This window comes from Oncorhynchus mykiss, chromosome 25, assembly GCF_013265735.2.
Source record: "Oncorhynchus mykiss isolate Arlee chromosome 25, USDA_OmykA_1.1, whole genome shotgun sequence".
NCBI lineage: Eukaryota > Metazoa > Chordata > Actinopteri > Salmoniformes > Salmonidae > Oncorhynchus > Oncorhynchus mykiss.
The window spans coordinates 30,028,927-30,044,987 of NC_048589.1; the positions used below are offsets into that span (position 1 = coordinate 30,028,927).

At 43.9% G+C, this 16,061-nt stretch overlaps 1 protein-coding gene across 2 annotated transcripts in view; it reads left to right on the forward strand.

Moving 5' to 3' along the window:
* The window catches only part of LOC110505773 (rho GTPase-activating protein 5), a 69,934-nt gene that overhangs the window by 21,566 nt on the left and 32,307 nt on the right, over positions 1-16,061 (forward strand). For both annotated transcript variants that reach the window (XM_021585205.2, XM_021585206.2), the window contains exon 4: positions 14,690-14,767. In XM_021585205.2, the coding sequence (XP_021440880.1) occupies positions 14,690-14,767 (78 nt within the window). The remainder of the gene's footprint in view (positions 1-14,689; positions 14,768-16,061) is intronic.

Genomic DNA, 16,061 nt, shown 5'->3' on the forward strand with positions numbered 1-16,061 from the left:
GTCTATGAGCTCATCCTTCACTCCTTTACTCTGCTGCTACCTCCCAAATGCTCCCTATTCCCTATTTAGTGCACTACTTTTAACCAGGACCCAAATGGCTCTGGATAAAAGTAGTGCACTATATAGGGAATAGAGTGCCATATGGAATGCAAACTGGATTAGGGTGTGCTCACTCAGCCCCAGCGAGGAGAGAAGCAGTCATGTGTCTTGTCTATCCAAGCTTGTGGTCCAAGTTCAAATTGTTTCAACACTGTCCTGCTGGGTTATTTGACCATTTCACTGCAAACGGTAGAGACCAAATTACATTTGATAAGGGGATCAATGATGCGGTAATCTTGCCTCGCTCGGATGACAAAAGACTCCAGCTATGAAGCTTAGTTCTAATTGTGCCTACTATAAGTGTCCTGTCTGGCTGGTCCTGGATATTGAGTCAGTGTGGCTTTAGTGGAGTTGAAGGTGTGTGTGAGGAATGGGTGTCTGGATATTGAGTCAGTGTTGAAGGTGGGTGTGAGGAATGGGTGTCTGGAAATTGAGTCAGTGTTGAAGGTGTGTGAGGAATGGGTGTCTGGATATTGAGTCAGTGTTGAAGGTGTGTGAGGAATGAGTGTCTGGGTATTGAGTCAGTGTTGGAAGGTGTGTGAGGTATGGGTGTCTGGATATTGAGTAAGTGTTGAAGGTGTGTGAGGAATGGGTGTCTGGATATTGAGTCAGTGTTGAAAGTGTGTGAGGAATGAGTGTCTAGGTATTGAGTCAGTGTTGAAGGTGTGTGAGGTATGGGTGTCTGGATATTGAGTAAGTGTTGAAGGTGTGTGAGGAATGAGTGTCTGGATATTGAGTCAGTGTTGAAGGTGTGTGAGGAATGGGTGTCTGGAAATTGAGTCAGTGTTGAAGGTGTGTGAGGAATGGGTGTCTGGATATTGAGTCAGTGTTGAAGGTGTGTGAGGAATGAGTGTCTGGATATTGAGTCAGTTGAAGTTGTGTGTGAGAGGAATGAGTGTCTGGATATTGAGTCAGTGTTGAAGGTGTGTGAGGAATGAGTGTCTGGATATTGAGTCAGTGTTGAAGGTGTGTGAGGTATGGGTGTCTGGATATTGAGTAAGTGTTGAAGGTGTGTAAGGAATGAGTGTCTGGATATTGAGTCAGTGTTGAAGGTGTGTGTGAGGAATGAGTGTCTGGATATTGAGTCAGTGTTGAAGTGGTGTGTGAGGAATGGGTGTCTGGATATTGAGTCAGTGTTGAAGGTGTGTGAGGAATGGGTGTCTTGATATTGAGTCAGTGTTGAAGGTGTGTGTGAGGAATGGGTGTCTGGATATTGAGTCAGTGTTGAAGGTGTGTGTGAGGAATGGGTGTCTGGATATTGAGTCAGTGTTGAAGGTGTGTGTGAGGAATGGGTGTCTGGATATTGAGTCAGTGTTGAAGGTGTGTGTGAGGAATGGGTGTCTGGATATTGAGTCAGTGTTGAAGGTGTGTGAGGAATGGGTGTCTTGATATTGAGTCAGTGTTGAAGGTGTGTGAGGAATGAGTGTCTGGATATTGAGTCAGTGTTTAAGGTGTGTGTGAGGAATGAGTGTCTGGATATTGAGTCAGTGTTGAAGGTGTGTGTGAGGAATGAGTGTCTGGATATTGAGTCAGTGTTGAAGGTGTGTGTGAGGAATGAGTGTTTGGATATCGAGTCAGTGTTGAAGGTGTGTGAGGAATGGGTGTCTTGATATTGTGTAAGTGTTGAAGGTGTGTGAGGAATGAGTGTCTGGATATTGAGTCAGTTGAAGTTGTGTGTGAGAGGAATGAGTGTCTGGATATTGAGTCAGTGTTGAAGGTGTGTGTGAGGAATGAGTGTCTGGATATTGAGTCAGTGTTGAAGGTGTGTGTGAGGAATGAGTGTCTGGATATTGAGTCAGTGTTGAAGGTGTATGTGAGGAATGGGTGTCTGGATATTGAGTCAGTGTTGAAGGTGTGTGAGGAATGGATGTCTTGATATTGTGTCAGTGTTGAAGGTGTGTGTGAGGAATGGGTGTCTTGATATTGAGTCAGTGTTGAAGGTGTGTGTGAGGAATGGGTGTCTTGATATTGAGTCAGTGTTGAAGGTGTGTGTGAGGAATGGGTGTCTGGATATTGAGTCAGTGTTGAAGGTGTGTGTGAGGAATGGGTGTCTGGATATAGAGTCAGTGTTGAAGGTGTGTGTGAGGAATGGGTGTCTGGATATTGAGTCAGTGTTGAAGGTGTGTGTGAGGAATGGGTGTCTGGATATTGAGTCAGTGTTGAAGGTGTGTGTGAGGAATGGGTGTCTGGTTGCTCATCTATTCCCTTTAACATTCACTACTGTTGCCCAAGTCCTAGTACTACGTCATAAGTAGTGCACTACATAGGGAATAGGGTGCCATTTGGGACACAGACTAGTCCCTCCCCCGCATTGCATCTAGGGCTGGTGATTTATGGGCACAGAGGGCTGCAAGGAAGGACAGTTAACGCACTAGGCTGGAAATTGATGAGTTGGCTCGGATGCTCTGGTCTCTTGACACAGTGCAGTAACTGTTACAGCTGCTGGAGGATGGGCTACTACTGTAATTACGCCTGCCAGGCCTTTTGGCCCTGGTCAGAAGTAAGTATATGAAATAAGGTGCCATTTAGGATGCACAGTGCACTAGCCTGAGCCTCCGTCTCTCACTGCTGAGGATGGAATAGGGCTCCTAGACTATTCCACACAGGATAGATGACAGAGTAGATACTAGCTACAAACGACCAGAACATTACAATAGATTTGGCTGTGATGTTTGGGTTCAGTCACCAGCACAACAGTCAAGGTCATTTGGGCGATAGTAGATTCTTTGTTTTATTTCTCTGACTGAATTAGCCTTGTGATGAATGGATTTAATAAAACACGTTTTATTTTTAAACCAATTTCCTGTGGAGTGTGGATGGGAATCTGTGGGCTGCTGCTGCTACTGGTGTAGGATAGCATTAGATCAGGAGGATGGGGAACACAGGCAGTGATAATGAAGACCCCAATTTGCTCAACCCTGCCCCCTGACTGGTTTAACACAGCATATTTCTCATACCATTGTTACCAAGGAGTATTTGGCTTCTATTTGGTTTCAATTAACATGTCACGGCTTTCGTCGGAAGAAGAGGAGTCATTGGACCAAAATGCAGCGGGGTACGTGTTCATCTTTATTAGCTTAACTGACTGAACACTGAATACAAAATATCAAACGAATAGCCAAAACAGTTCTGCAAGGTGCAACCACCAACAACTAATAGTGGGAAAACAGGCTACCTAAGTAGGGTTCTCAATCATAGACAGCTGCCTCTGATTGAGAACCACACCCGGCCAAACAACACAGAAATCCAAAACATAGAAAATGAACATAGAATGCCCATCCTAGTCACACCCTGGCCTAACCAAAATAGAGAATAAAAGCCTCTCTATGGCATGGGCGTGACATAACAGTTTTGATGCCGCACTTGTTTGTCCTGGAATTTAAACTAGGGGAATTACTGACAGCCCACAGGCTACATTATTTAAGCCTAAACTCTATATATACACTGCTCAAAAAAATAAAGGGAACACTTAAACAGCACAATGTAACTCCAAGTCAATCACACTTCTGTGAAATCAAACTGTCCACTTAGGAAGCAACACTGATTGACAATAAATGTCACATGCTGTTGTGCAAATGGAATAGACAACAGGTGGAAATTATAGGCAATTAGCAAGACAACCCCAATAAAGGAGTGGTTCTGCAGGTGGTGACCACAGACCACTTCTCAGTTCCTATGCTTTCTGGCTGATGTTTTGGACACTTTTGAATGCTGGTGGTGCTTTCACTCTAGTGGTAGCATGAGACGCAGTCTACAACCCACACAAGTTGCTCAGGTAGTGCAGCTCATCCAGGATGGGACATCAATGCAAGCTGTGGCAAGAAGGTTTGCTGTGTCTGTCAGCGTAGGGTCCAAAGCATGGAGGCGCTACCAGGAGACAGGCCAGTACATCAGGAGACGTGGAGGAGGCCGTAGGAGGGCAACAACCCAGCAGCAGGACCGCTACCTCCGCCTTTGTGCAAGGAGGAGCAGGAGGAGCACTGCCAGAGCCCTGCAAAATGACCTCCAGCAGGCCACAAATGTGCATGTGTCTGCTCAAACGGTCAGAAACCGACTCCATGAGGGTGGTATGAGGGCCCAACGTCCACAGGTGGGGGTTGTGCTTACAGCCCAACACCGTGCAGGACGTTTGGCATTTGCCAGAGAACACCAAGATTGGCAAATTCGGCACTGGCGCCCTGTGCTCTTCACAGATGAAAGCAGGTTCACACTGAGCACATGTGACAGACGTGACAGAGTCTGGAGACGCCGTGGAGAACGTCCTGCTGCCTGCAACATCCTCCAGCATGACCGGTTTGACGGTGGGTCAGTCATGGTGTGTGGTGGCATGTCTTTGGGGGGCCGCACAGCCCTCCATGTGCTCGCCAGAGGTAGCCTGACTGCCATTAGGTACCGAGATTAGATCCTCAGACCCCTTGTGAGACCATATGCTGGTGCGGTTGGCCCTGGGTTCCTCCTAATGCAAGACAATGCTAGAGCTCATGTGGCTGGAGTGTGTCAGCAGTTCCTGCAAGAGGAAGGCATTGATGCTATGGACTGGCCCGCCCGTTCCCCAGACCTGAATCCAATTGAGCACATATGGGACATCATGTCTCGCTCCATCCACCAACGCCACGTTGCACCACAGACTGTCCAGGAGTTGGCGGATGCTTTAGTCCAGGTCTGGGAAGAGATCCCTCATGAGACCATCCGCCACCTCATCAGGAGCATGCCCTGGCGTTGTAGGGAGGGTCATACAGGCACGTGGAGGCCACACACACTACTGAGCCTCATTTTGACTTGTTTTAAGGACATTACATCAAAGTTGGATCAGCCTGTAGTGTGGTTTTCCACTTTAATTTTGAGTGTGACTCCAAATCCTGACCTCCATGGGTTGATATTTTTTGTGTGATTTTGTTGTCAGCACATTCAACTATGTAAAGAAAAAAGTATTTAATAAGAATATTTCATTCATTCAGATCTAGGATGTGTCATTTTATTGTTCCCTTTATTTTTTTGAGCAGTGTATATTTGTGTTCAACAACATTATGGAAGCGGTGGTAGAGTACAACTCTAGCTAACTGCTGACCTTTTGTACTAGCATCATGTGACAAGCACTGGCCAGGTTAGTGGATTTTATTGTTTCCGTTGCAGCAGATAAAAGTTAGTCATAAAACAATCCAGGCAGCTGCCCGGCAGTTAAACTAAACGCTTTAGTGGATTGTTCCACTGTTTCTAGGACGTTATGACGTCGTGAGGAACTACCGGTCACGCCCATCCAAAAGGATATCAGAAGTTTATCTACCGCTGGAGGTCAGATTTTGAAATGCAAAGATTCTAGTGCTGACATCAGTCTGCTACACTATTTACGAAAGTTGTAGTTGTAAAGAGAGCTTATGTTCTGTACTAGCCTGGTCCCAGATCTGTTTGTGCTGTCTTGCACCTACCAACTCCTGACAATGACCATAGGAGTTAGCATTGGCAATATGGCAAAAACAGATCTGGGACCAGGTTAACTTTGTATAGTGATATGTATAACATGATGCTAATCACTTAATCAAGTGCTCTGACTCCCAGACAAAGACATAATGGGAGTAGTAGTATTGGTAGTCGTAGTAGTAGTGGTAGTAGTATTGGTAGTCGTAGTAGTATTGGTAGTGGTAGTAGTATTGGTAGTCGTAGTAGTATTGGTAGTGGTAGTAGTATTGGAAGTTGTATTGGTAGTGTAGTAGTATTGGTAGTCGTAGTCGTATTGGTAGTGGTAGTAGTATTGGTAGTCGTAATAGTATTGGTAGTGGTAGTAGTATTGGAAGTTGTATTGGTAGCGTAGTAGTATTGGTAGTCGTAGTAGTATTGGTAGTGGTAGTAGTATTGGTAGTCGTAGTACTATTGGTAGTGGTAGTAGTATTGGTAGTGGTGGTAGTATTGGTAGTGGTGGTAGTATTGGTAGTGGTAGTAGTATTGGTAGTCGTAGTAGTATTGGTAGTGGTAGTAGTATTGGTAGTCGTAGTAGAATTGGTAGTGGTAGTAGTATTGGTAGTCGTAGTAGTATTGGTAGTGGTAGTAGTATTGGTAGTGGTAGTAGTATTGGTAGTCGTAGTAGTATTGGTAGTGGTAGTAGTATTGGTAGTCGTAGTACTATTGGTAGTGGTAGTAGTATTGGTAGTGGTGGTAGTATTGGTAGTGGTGGTAGTATTGGTAGTGGTAGTAGTATTGGTAGTTGTAGTACTATTGGTAGTGGTAGTAGTATTGGTAGTCGTAGTAGTATTGGTAGTGGTAGTAGTATTGGTAGTTGTATTGGTAGTGTAGTAGTATTGGTAGTGGTAGTAGTATTGGTAGTAGTAGTGGTAGTGGTAGTAGTATTGGTGATGGTAGCGGCAGCGGCAACAGCAGCCTAGTGGGGCGGCAGGTAGTCTAGTGGTTAGAGCATTGGGCCAGTGACCGAAAGGTTGCTAGATCAAATCCCTGAGCTGACAAGGTAAAAATCTGTATTTCTGCCCCTGAACAAGGCAGTTAGCCTACTGTTCCTAGGACGTCATTATAAATAAGAATTTGTTCTTAACTGACTTTCCTAGGTAAATACTTTTTTTTTTAAAGTGGTGGTCGTGGTGGTGGTAGTAGTGGAGGTAGGGGTTGTGGTATTAGTGGTGGTAGTGGCAATAGTGGTGGTATTAGTGGTATTAGTGGTGGTAGTAGTAGTGGCATTAGTGGTGGTAGTAGTAGTGGTATCAGTGGTGGTATCAGTGGTGGTAGTAGTAGTGGTATTAGTGGTGGTAGTAGTAATGGTATTAATGGTGGTATTAGTGGTGGTAGTGGTATTAGTGGTGGTATCAGTGGTGGTAGTAGTAATGGTATTAGTGGTGGTAGTAGTAGTGGTATTAGTGGTGGTAGTAGTAATGGTATTAGTGGTGGTAGTAGTAGTGGTATTAGTGGTGGTAGTAGTAGTGGTATTAGTGGTAGTAGTGGTATTAGTGGTAGTAGTGGTATAGTAGTGGTAGTAATGGTGGTAGTAGTAGTGGAGGTGGTGGTAGTAGTGGTAGTAGTAATGGTATTAGTGGTGGAGGTAGTAATGGTGGTGGTAGTAGTTGTAGTGGTATTAGTGGTAGTAGTGGTATTAGTGGTGGTAGTAGTAGTGGTAGTAATGGTGGTAGTAGTAGTGGAGGTGGTGGTAGTACTAGTGATGGTATTATTGGTGGTAGTAGTAGTGGTAGTTGTAATGGTATTAGTGGTGGTAGTAGTAATGGTATTAGTGGTGGTAGTAGTAGTGGAGGTGGTGGTATTAGTGGTAGTAGTAGTGGTATTAGTGGTGGTAGTAGTAGTGGAGGTAGTGGTTGTAGTAGTGGAGGTGGTAGATGTAGTGGAGGTGATGTTCAGTTAATGTGTAGTTAGGGAGCAGGACAATGGAACATCCGGCTTGTAGAACACATCTAAATTCGGATAACTTCCCTATTGTGCTTCCCTCCCTCAGTTGAGTTCATTTTGTTCTTATTGTCTTTGGCTGCAACCTTCTTCCCAGTTATTTGACTAAAGTGCAGGCAGGGTCACTTCCAGTCAAAAACCTTGGCCCATCAGCATCAACACACACACACACGCACACGCACACAAGCAAAAAAACGTGTTTGTTTCAGCAATGTCATGACAACGGTCGGAGAAGTCATGATGTGGGGTGGAACTGACTAGAGGTTGACCGATTAATCGGAATGGCCGATTAATTAGGACCGATTTCAAGTTCTCATAACAATCGGTAGTCTGCATTTTTGGACACCGATTATGGCCGATTACATTGCACTCCACGAGGAGACTGTGTGGCAGGCTGACCACCTGTTATGCAAGTGCAGCAATGAGCCAAGTTAAGTTGCTAGCTAGCATTAAACTTATCTTATAAAAAACTATTTTAACATAATCACTAGTTAACTACACATGGTTGATGATATTACTAGTTTATGTAGCGTGTCCTGCGTTGCATATAATCTGTTAATGTCTGTTAATTTTTCATCGAATCACATCCTACTTCTCCAAACGGGTGATGATTTAACAAGCGCATTCACGAAAAAAGCACTGTCGTTGCACCAATGTACCTAACCATAAACATCAATGCCTTTCTTTATAATCAATACACAAGTATATATTTTTAAACCTGCATATTTAGTTAATATTGACTGCTAACATGAATTTCTTTTAACTAGGGAAATTGTGTCACTTCTCTTGCGTTCTGTACAAGCAGAGGCAGGGTATATGCAGCAGTTTGGGCTGCCTGGCTCATTGAGAACTGTGTGAAGACCATTTCTTCCTAACAAGCACCGTAATTCATTTGCCAGAATTGTACATAATTATGACATAACTTTGAAGGTTGTGCAATGTAACAGGAATATTTTGACTTAGGGATGCCACCCGTTAGATAAAATACGGAATGGTTCCGTATTTCACTGAAAGAATAAAAGTTTTGTTTTCGAAATGATGCTTTCCGGATTCGACCATATTAATGACCTAAGGCTCACATTTCTGTGTGTTATTGTGTTATAATTAAGTCTATGATTTGATATTTGATAGAGCAGTCTGACTGAGCGGTGGTAGGCAGCAGCAGGCTCATACGCGTTCATTCAAACAGCACTTTCCTGCATTTGCCAACAGCTCTTCGCTGTGCTTCAAGCATTGAGCTGTTTATGACTTCAAGCCTATCAACTCCCGAGATAAGGCTGGTGTAACCGATGTGAAACGGCTAGCTATTAGCGTTCGGTGTGCATGCTAATAGCGTTTCAATCGGTGACGTCACTCGCTCTGAGACCTTGAAGTAGTTGTTCGCCGCGGCTTTTGTGGAGCGATGGGTAACGATGCGTCGAGGGTGGCTGTTGTCGATGTGTTCCTGGTTCGAGCCCAGGTAGGGGAGAGGAGAGGGATGGAAGCTATACTGTTACACTGGCAATTCTATAGTGCCTATAAGAACATACAATAGTCAAAGGTATATGAAATACAAATGGTATAGAGAGAAATAGTCCTATAATAACTACAACCTAAAACTTCTTACCTGGGAATATTGAAGACTCATGTTAAAAGGAATATCAAGCTTTAATATGTTCCCTTGTTCGGAGCAAGGAACTTAAATGTTAGCTTTCTTACTTTCTTCTCCAACACTTTGTTTTTGCATTATTTAAACTAAATTGAACATGTTTCATTATTTATTTGAGGCTAAATTGATTTTATTGATGTATCATATTAAGTTAAAATAAAAGTGTTCATTCAGTATTGTTGTAATTGTCATTATTACAAATAAATAAATCGGCTGATTAATCGGTATCGGCTTTTTTTGGTCCTCCAATAATCAGTATTGGTATCGGCGTTGAAAATTCATAATCGGTCGACCTCTAGAACTGACAGGTGCTGTGAACATAGAAATAGAATGAGTAGAACAAGATTAGGCTAGATAGATTCTATGGCTGTGACCTGCATGTCTGTATGTACAGTAAGTCGTTAGACTGGGCTATTTAGCCCTAGCACTGTCTTAGTATGATGCCTTCGGTCGCTTCTCAGAATAGACCTTGAATGGCTTTTTATTTGCTTCTAATAGTGGTTACAGGAAACATAGCTTAACTGGCTTCTAATGAAATAGTAGTTACAGGAAATATGAACATAAGTCATGAATGACAGCTTTAAGGGGGAGTCAGTGTTACACTCTGCCCTATAAAGTAGAAGCTCTTATCTCTATCTTATCATGCATGGAAATGTCCCCAGTGCCTCTCGTAAAGCAGCTGCTCTTGTGTAGTATTTTCACACACACACACACACACACACACGCACACGCACACACACACACACACACACACTCACACTCACACTCACACACACACATACATACACATACACATACACACACACAAATACACACTCTTTCAAACAGATTGCACAAGGGCCGTTTGGGGAGGAAATTTACGCTTCCCATTCCCATAAGACACTGCTGTTCATTTCATAACTAAACTAGGGCCGTGTGCCAAATGATCAAAAGTAATGCACTATATCAAATCAAATCAAATTTGATTTGTCACATACACATGGTTAGCAGATGTTAATGCGAGTGTAGCGAAATGCTTGTGCTTCTAGTTCCGACAATGCAGTAATAACCAACAAGTAATCTAGCTAACAATTCCAAAACTACTACCTTATAGACAGACACAAGTGTAAGGGGATAAAGAATATGTACATAAAGATATATGAATGAGTGATGGTACAGAGCGGCATAGGCAAGATCCAGTAGATGGTATTGAGTGCAGTATATACATATGAGATGAGTATGTAAACAAAGTGGCATAGTTAAAGTGGCTAGTGATACATGTATTACATAAAGATGCAGTAGATGATATAGAGTACAGTATATACGTATACATATGAGATTAATAATGTAGGGTATGTAAACATTATATTAGGTAGCATTGTTTAAAGTGGCTAGTGATATATTTTACATAATTTCCCATCAATTCCCATTATTAAAGTGGCTGGAGTTGAGTCAGTGTGTTGGCAGCAGCCACTCAATGTTAGTGGTGGCTGTTTAACAGTCTGATGGCCTTGAGATAGAAGCTGTTTTTCAGTCTCTCGGTCCCAGCTTTGATGCACCTGTACTGACCTCGCCTTCTGGATGATAGCGGGGTGAACAGGCAGTGGCTCGGGTGGTTGTTGTCCTTGATGATCTTTATGGCCTTCCTGTGACATCGGGTGGTGTAGGTGTCCTGGAGGGCAGGTAGTTTGCCTCCGGTGATGCGTTGTGCAGACCTCACTACCCTCTGGAGAGCCTTACGGTTGTGGGCGGAGCAGTTGCAGTACCAGGCGGGGATACAGCCGGACAGGATGCTCTCGATTGTGCATCTGTAGAAGTTTGTGAGTGCTTTTGGTGACAAGCCGAATTTCTTCAGCCTCCTGAGGTTGAAGCGGCGCTGCTGCGCCTTCTTCACGATGCTGTCTATGTGGGTGGACCAATTCAGTTTGTCTGTGATGTGTACGCCGAGGAACTTAAAACTTACTACCCTCTCCACTACTGTTCCATCGATGTGGATAGGGGGGTGTTCCCTTTGCTGTTTCCTGAAGTCCACAATCATCTCCTTAGTTTTGTTGACGTTGAGTGTGAGGTTATTTTCCCGACACCACACTCCGAGGGCCCTCACCTCCTCCCTGTAGGCCGTCTCGTCGTTGTTGGTAATCAAGCCTACCACTGTTGTGTCGTCCGCAAACTTGATGACTGAGTTGGAGGCGTGCGTGGCCACGCAGTCGTGGGTGAACAGGGAGTACAGGAGAGGGCTCAGAACGCACCCTTGTGGGGCCCCAGTGTTGAGGATCAGCGGGGTGGAGATGTTGTTGCCTACCCTCACCACCTGGGGGCGGCCCGTCAGGAAGTCCAGTACCCAGTTGCACAGGGCGGGGTCGAGACCCAGGGTCTCGAGCTTGATGACGAGCTTGGAGGGCACTATGGTGTTAAATGCTGAGCTGTAGTCGATGAACAGCATTCTCACATAGTTATTCCTCTTGTCCAGATGGGTTAGGGCAGTGTGCAGTGTGGTTGAGATTGCATCGTCTGTGGACCTATTTGGGCGGTAAGCAAATTGGAGTGGGTCTAGGGTGTCAGGTAGGGTGGACGTGATATGGTCCTTGACTAGTCTCTCAAAGCACTTCATGATGACGGAAGTGAGTGCTACGGGGCGGTAGTCGTTTAGCTCAGTTACCTTAGCTTTCTTGGGAACAGGAACAATGGTGGCCCTCTTGGGAACAACAGACTGGGTTAGGGATTGATTGAATATGTCCGTAAACACACCAGCCAGCTGGTCTGCGCATGCTCTGAGGGCGCGGCTGGGGATTCCGTCTGGGCCTGCAGCCTTGCGAGGGTTAACACGTTTAAATGTTTTCCTCACGTCGGCTGCAGTGAAGGAGAGTCCGCATGTTTTGGTTGCGGGCCGTGTCAGTGGCAAAAAAGTTATTTAGTCTGCCTGGGAGCAAGACATCCTGGTCCGTGACGGGGCTGGTTTTCCTTTTGTAATACGTGATTGACTGTAGACCCTGCCACATACCTCTTGTGTCTGAGCCGTTGAATTGCGACTGTACTTTGTCTCTATACTGACGCTTAGCTTGTTTGATTGCCTTGCGGAGGGAATAGCTACACTGTTTGTATTCGGTCATGTTTCCGGTCACCTTGCCCTGATTAAAAGCAGTGGGTCGCGCTTTCAGTTTCACGCGAATGCTGCCATCAATCCACGGTTTCTGGTTAGGGAATGTTTTAATCGTTGCTATGGGAATGACATCTTCAACGCACGTTCTAATGAACTCGCTCACCAAATCAGCGTATTTGTCAATGTTGTTGTTTGATGAAATACGAAACATATCCCAGTCCACGTGATGGAAGCAGTCTTGGAGTGTGGAATCAGATTGGTCGGACCAGCGTTGAACAGACCTATAGGGAGTAGGGAGTGTGGGATTCATTTGGATTTCATCTGCCATTTATCGTTCAACTCTACCTGCACCCCTGTGCTTTACTATATATTAAATTCAGCTCCTACCGTTCCCCTCTACCTGCCCCTCTACCCCTCTACCTGCACCCCTGTGCTTTACTATATATTAAATTCAGCTCCTACCGTTCCCCTCTACCTGCCCCTCTAACCCTCTACCTGCACCCCTGTGCTTTACTATATATTAAATTCAGCTCCTACCGTTCCCCTCTACCTGCCCCTCTACCCCTCTACCTGCACCCCTGTGCTTTACTATATATTAAATTCAGCTCCTACCGTTCCCCTCTACCTGCCCCTCTAACCCTCTACCTGCACCCCTGTGCTTTACTATATATTAAATTCAGCTCCTACCGTTCCCCTCTACCTGCCCCTCTACCCCTCTACCTGCACCCCTGTGCTTTACTATATATTAAATTCAGCTCCTACCGTTCCCCTCTACCTGCACCCCTGTGCTTTACTATATAAAATGATTATATAAACACACTGCCATCACATCAGTAGTCTAAGAGAGGACCTGCTCTGACATGTTACAGCATCTCAGGAATGTGTACTGTAGCTAGCTAGTCCCACACTATGTGTGTGCCTGTATGCGTGTGTGTGTGTGTATGCGTGTGTGTTTGTGTGCCTGTGTATGTGTGTGTGTGTTTGCCTGTGTGTCCGTGCCTGTGTGTGTGTGCCTGTGTGTGTGTGTGTGTGTGTGTGTGTGTGCGTGTGCCTGTGTATGTGTGTGTGTGTGTTTGCCTGTGTGTTTGCCTGTGTGTCCGTGCCTGTGTGTGTGTATGTGTGCGTGTGTTTGCCTGTGTGTCCGTGCCTGTGTGTGTGTGTGCGTGTGTGTGTGTGTGTGCGTGTGCGTGTGTGTGTGTGTGTTTGCCTGTGTGTCCGTGCCTGTGTGTCCGTGCCTGTGTGTGTGTACTATAAACTGGCTCAGCGCTGCTCAGCTCTGTGTCTGAGATGCGCGCGCACACACACACACACACACACACACACACACACACACACACACACACACACACACACACACACACACACACACACACACAGTGCCTGCATTTGCATTATTCTGCTGGTCAGATGCTCCCCAAGTGCTGTCCCCAGATCAACTGGTGTGACTGACAACCATCCAACCGGCGAACTGATGCTGCAAACATGCTATTGTGTCTCATCATGCAATGATGGATAGAAACATGAACCATTAATATATTGTGGACAATGTGAGGGGAGTTCAGATGGTCTAGCCAGATTAGCTGACAACGTCATGAAAACGATGCGCACGCTTAAGTGGGGCAGAAGGCTGTGTGCTGCTGTGATTCTGGATGGCCAGATAGCTAGCAACAATGACAACAAACTGCCATGTGGAGAATAGTAGGTGGCTCATTTCACTTAGTTTTTATCTTGTTCTTGATTCAATGTCTTGTTTACAATAAACATTGGAGACTAAATATTATTTACATGTTGTCAACAGTCTAAGCCAACCCCGTCTGTTTTGCCCCATAGTTGCTGTTTTGTTCCTAAACATCCAACCTGTCCTATCACACTTAGAGTATTGTCCAGTTATATGGTCAATCCCTGGTCCTATCACACTTAGAGTACTGTCCAGTTATATGGTCAATCCCTGGTCCTATCACACTTAGAGTACTGTCCAGTTATATGGCCAATCCCTGGTTCTGTCACACATAGAGTACTGTCCAATTATATGGTCAATCCCTGGTCCTATCTCCCCTCCCTCCTACATAGAGTACTAGATTAGGTTTGGAGTTGCTGCTTATTGTATCCCAAGGCCTGTTTTTCCTCTACCCCTGATAGCCTCTTCCTCCACCCCCTACACACTGTCTGTCTGTCGGTCCGTCCGTCCGTTCGTGTGTCCGTCCGTCTGTGTGTCCGTCCGTCCGTTCGTCCGTGTGTGTGTGTGTCTGTGTGTGTGTATAAAAATCGTCTCGGGCCATGCTTAATATCACGGTGGTTGTGTCTGTGTTTTATTTTTCTCTGATCAAAAATCATTGCTAAATGGAAAAGTGTCTTTTAACTTCTCCTGCCCTTTTCACAGTGGAACCATGTTGATAGCAGGTCAAGTAGTAGCTTCACAATGCCTGTACTTATGCTCTAAATATGTCTGTTCTTTTGTCCTCCAGGACTTACAACAGAGGGCCTGTATCGCGTGAGTGGGAACAAGACTGATCAAGACAATATTCAGAAGCAGTTTGATCAAGGTAAAACACAGCTGCAATTGTCAACTCACTATTTTACTTGCGGTCCTCTCCTCAAAATGTATTTTTTCTTTACAAGCTCACTGTTTTCCTTATTATCTTTACCAGCATAGTGTTTTCCTTATTATCTTTACAAGCTCTCTGTTTTACTTATTATCTTTACAAGCCAGTGTTTTCCTTATTATCTTTACAAGCTCTCTGTTTTCCTTATTATCTTTACCAGCTCAGTGTTTTCCTTATTATCTTTACAAGCCAGTGTTTTCCTTATTATCTTTACAAGCTCTTCATTGTCCTTATTATCTTTACAAGCTCAGTGTTTTCCTTATTATCTTTACAAGCTCTCTGTTTTCCTTATTATCTTTACAAGCTCTCTGTTTTCCTTATTATCTTTACAAGCTCTCTGTTTTCCTTATTATCTTTACAAGCTCAGTGTTTTCCTTATTATCTTTACAAGCTCTCCATTATCCTTATTATCTTTACAAGTGTTCTGTTTTCCTTATTATCTTTACAAGCTCAGTGTTTTCCTTATTGTCTTTACAAGCTCAGTGTTTTCCTTATTATCTTTACAAGCCAGTGTTTTCCTTATTATCTTTACAAGCACACTGTTTTCCTTATTATCTTTACAAGCTCACTGTTTTCCTTATTATCTTTACCAGCTCTCTGTTTTCCTTATTATCTTTACAAGCCAGTGTTTTCCTTATTATCTTTACAAGCTCAGTGTTTTCCTTATTATCTTTACAAGTGTTCTGTTTTCCTTATTATCTTTACAAGCTCAGTGTTTTCCTTATTGTCTTTACAAGCTCACTGTTTTACTTATTATCTTTACAAGCTCAGTGTTTTCCTTATTATCTTTACAAGCTCTCCATTGTCCTTATTATCTTTACAAGCTCAGTGTTTTCCTTATTATCTTTACAAGCTCTCTGTTTTCCTTATTATCTTTACAAGCTTAGTGTTTTCCTTATTAACTTTACAAGCTCAGTGTTTTCCTTATTATCTTTACAAGCTCTCTGTTTTCCTTATTATCTTTACAAGCTCAGTGTTTTCCTTATTATCTTTACAAGCTCAGTGTTTTCCTTATTATATTTTCAAGCTCTCCATTGTCCTTATTATCTTTACAAGCCAGTGTTTTCCTTATTATCTTTACAAGATCAGTGTTTTCCTCATTATCTTTACAAGCTCAGTGTTTTCCTTATTATCTTTACAAGATCAGTGTTTTCCTCATTATCTTTACAAGCTCTCCATTGTCCTTATTATCTTTACAAGCTCAGTGTTTTCCTTATTATCTTTACAAGCTCTC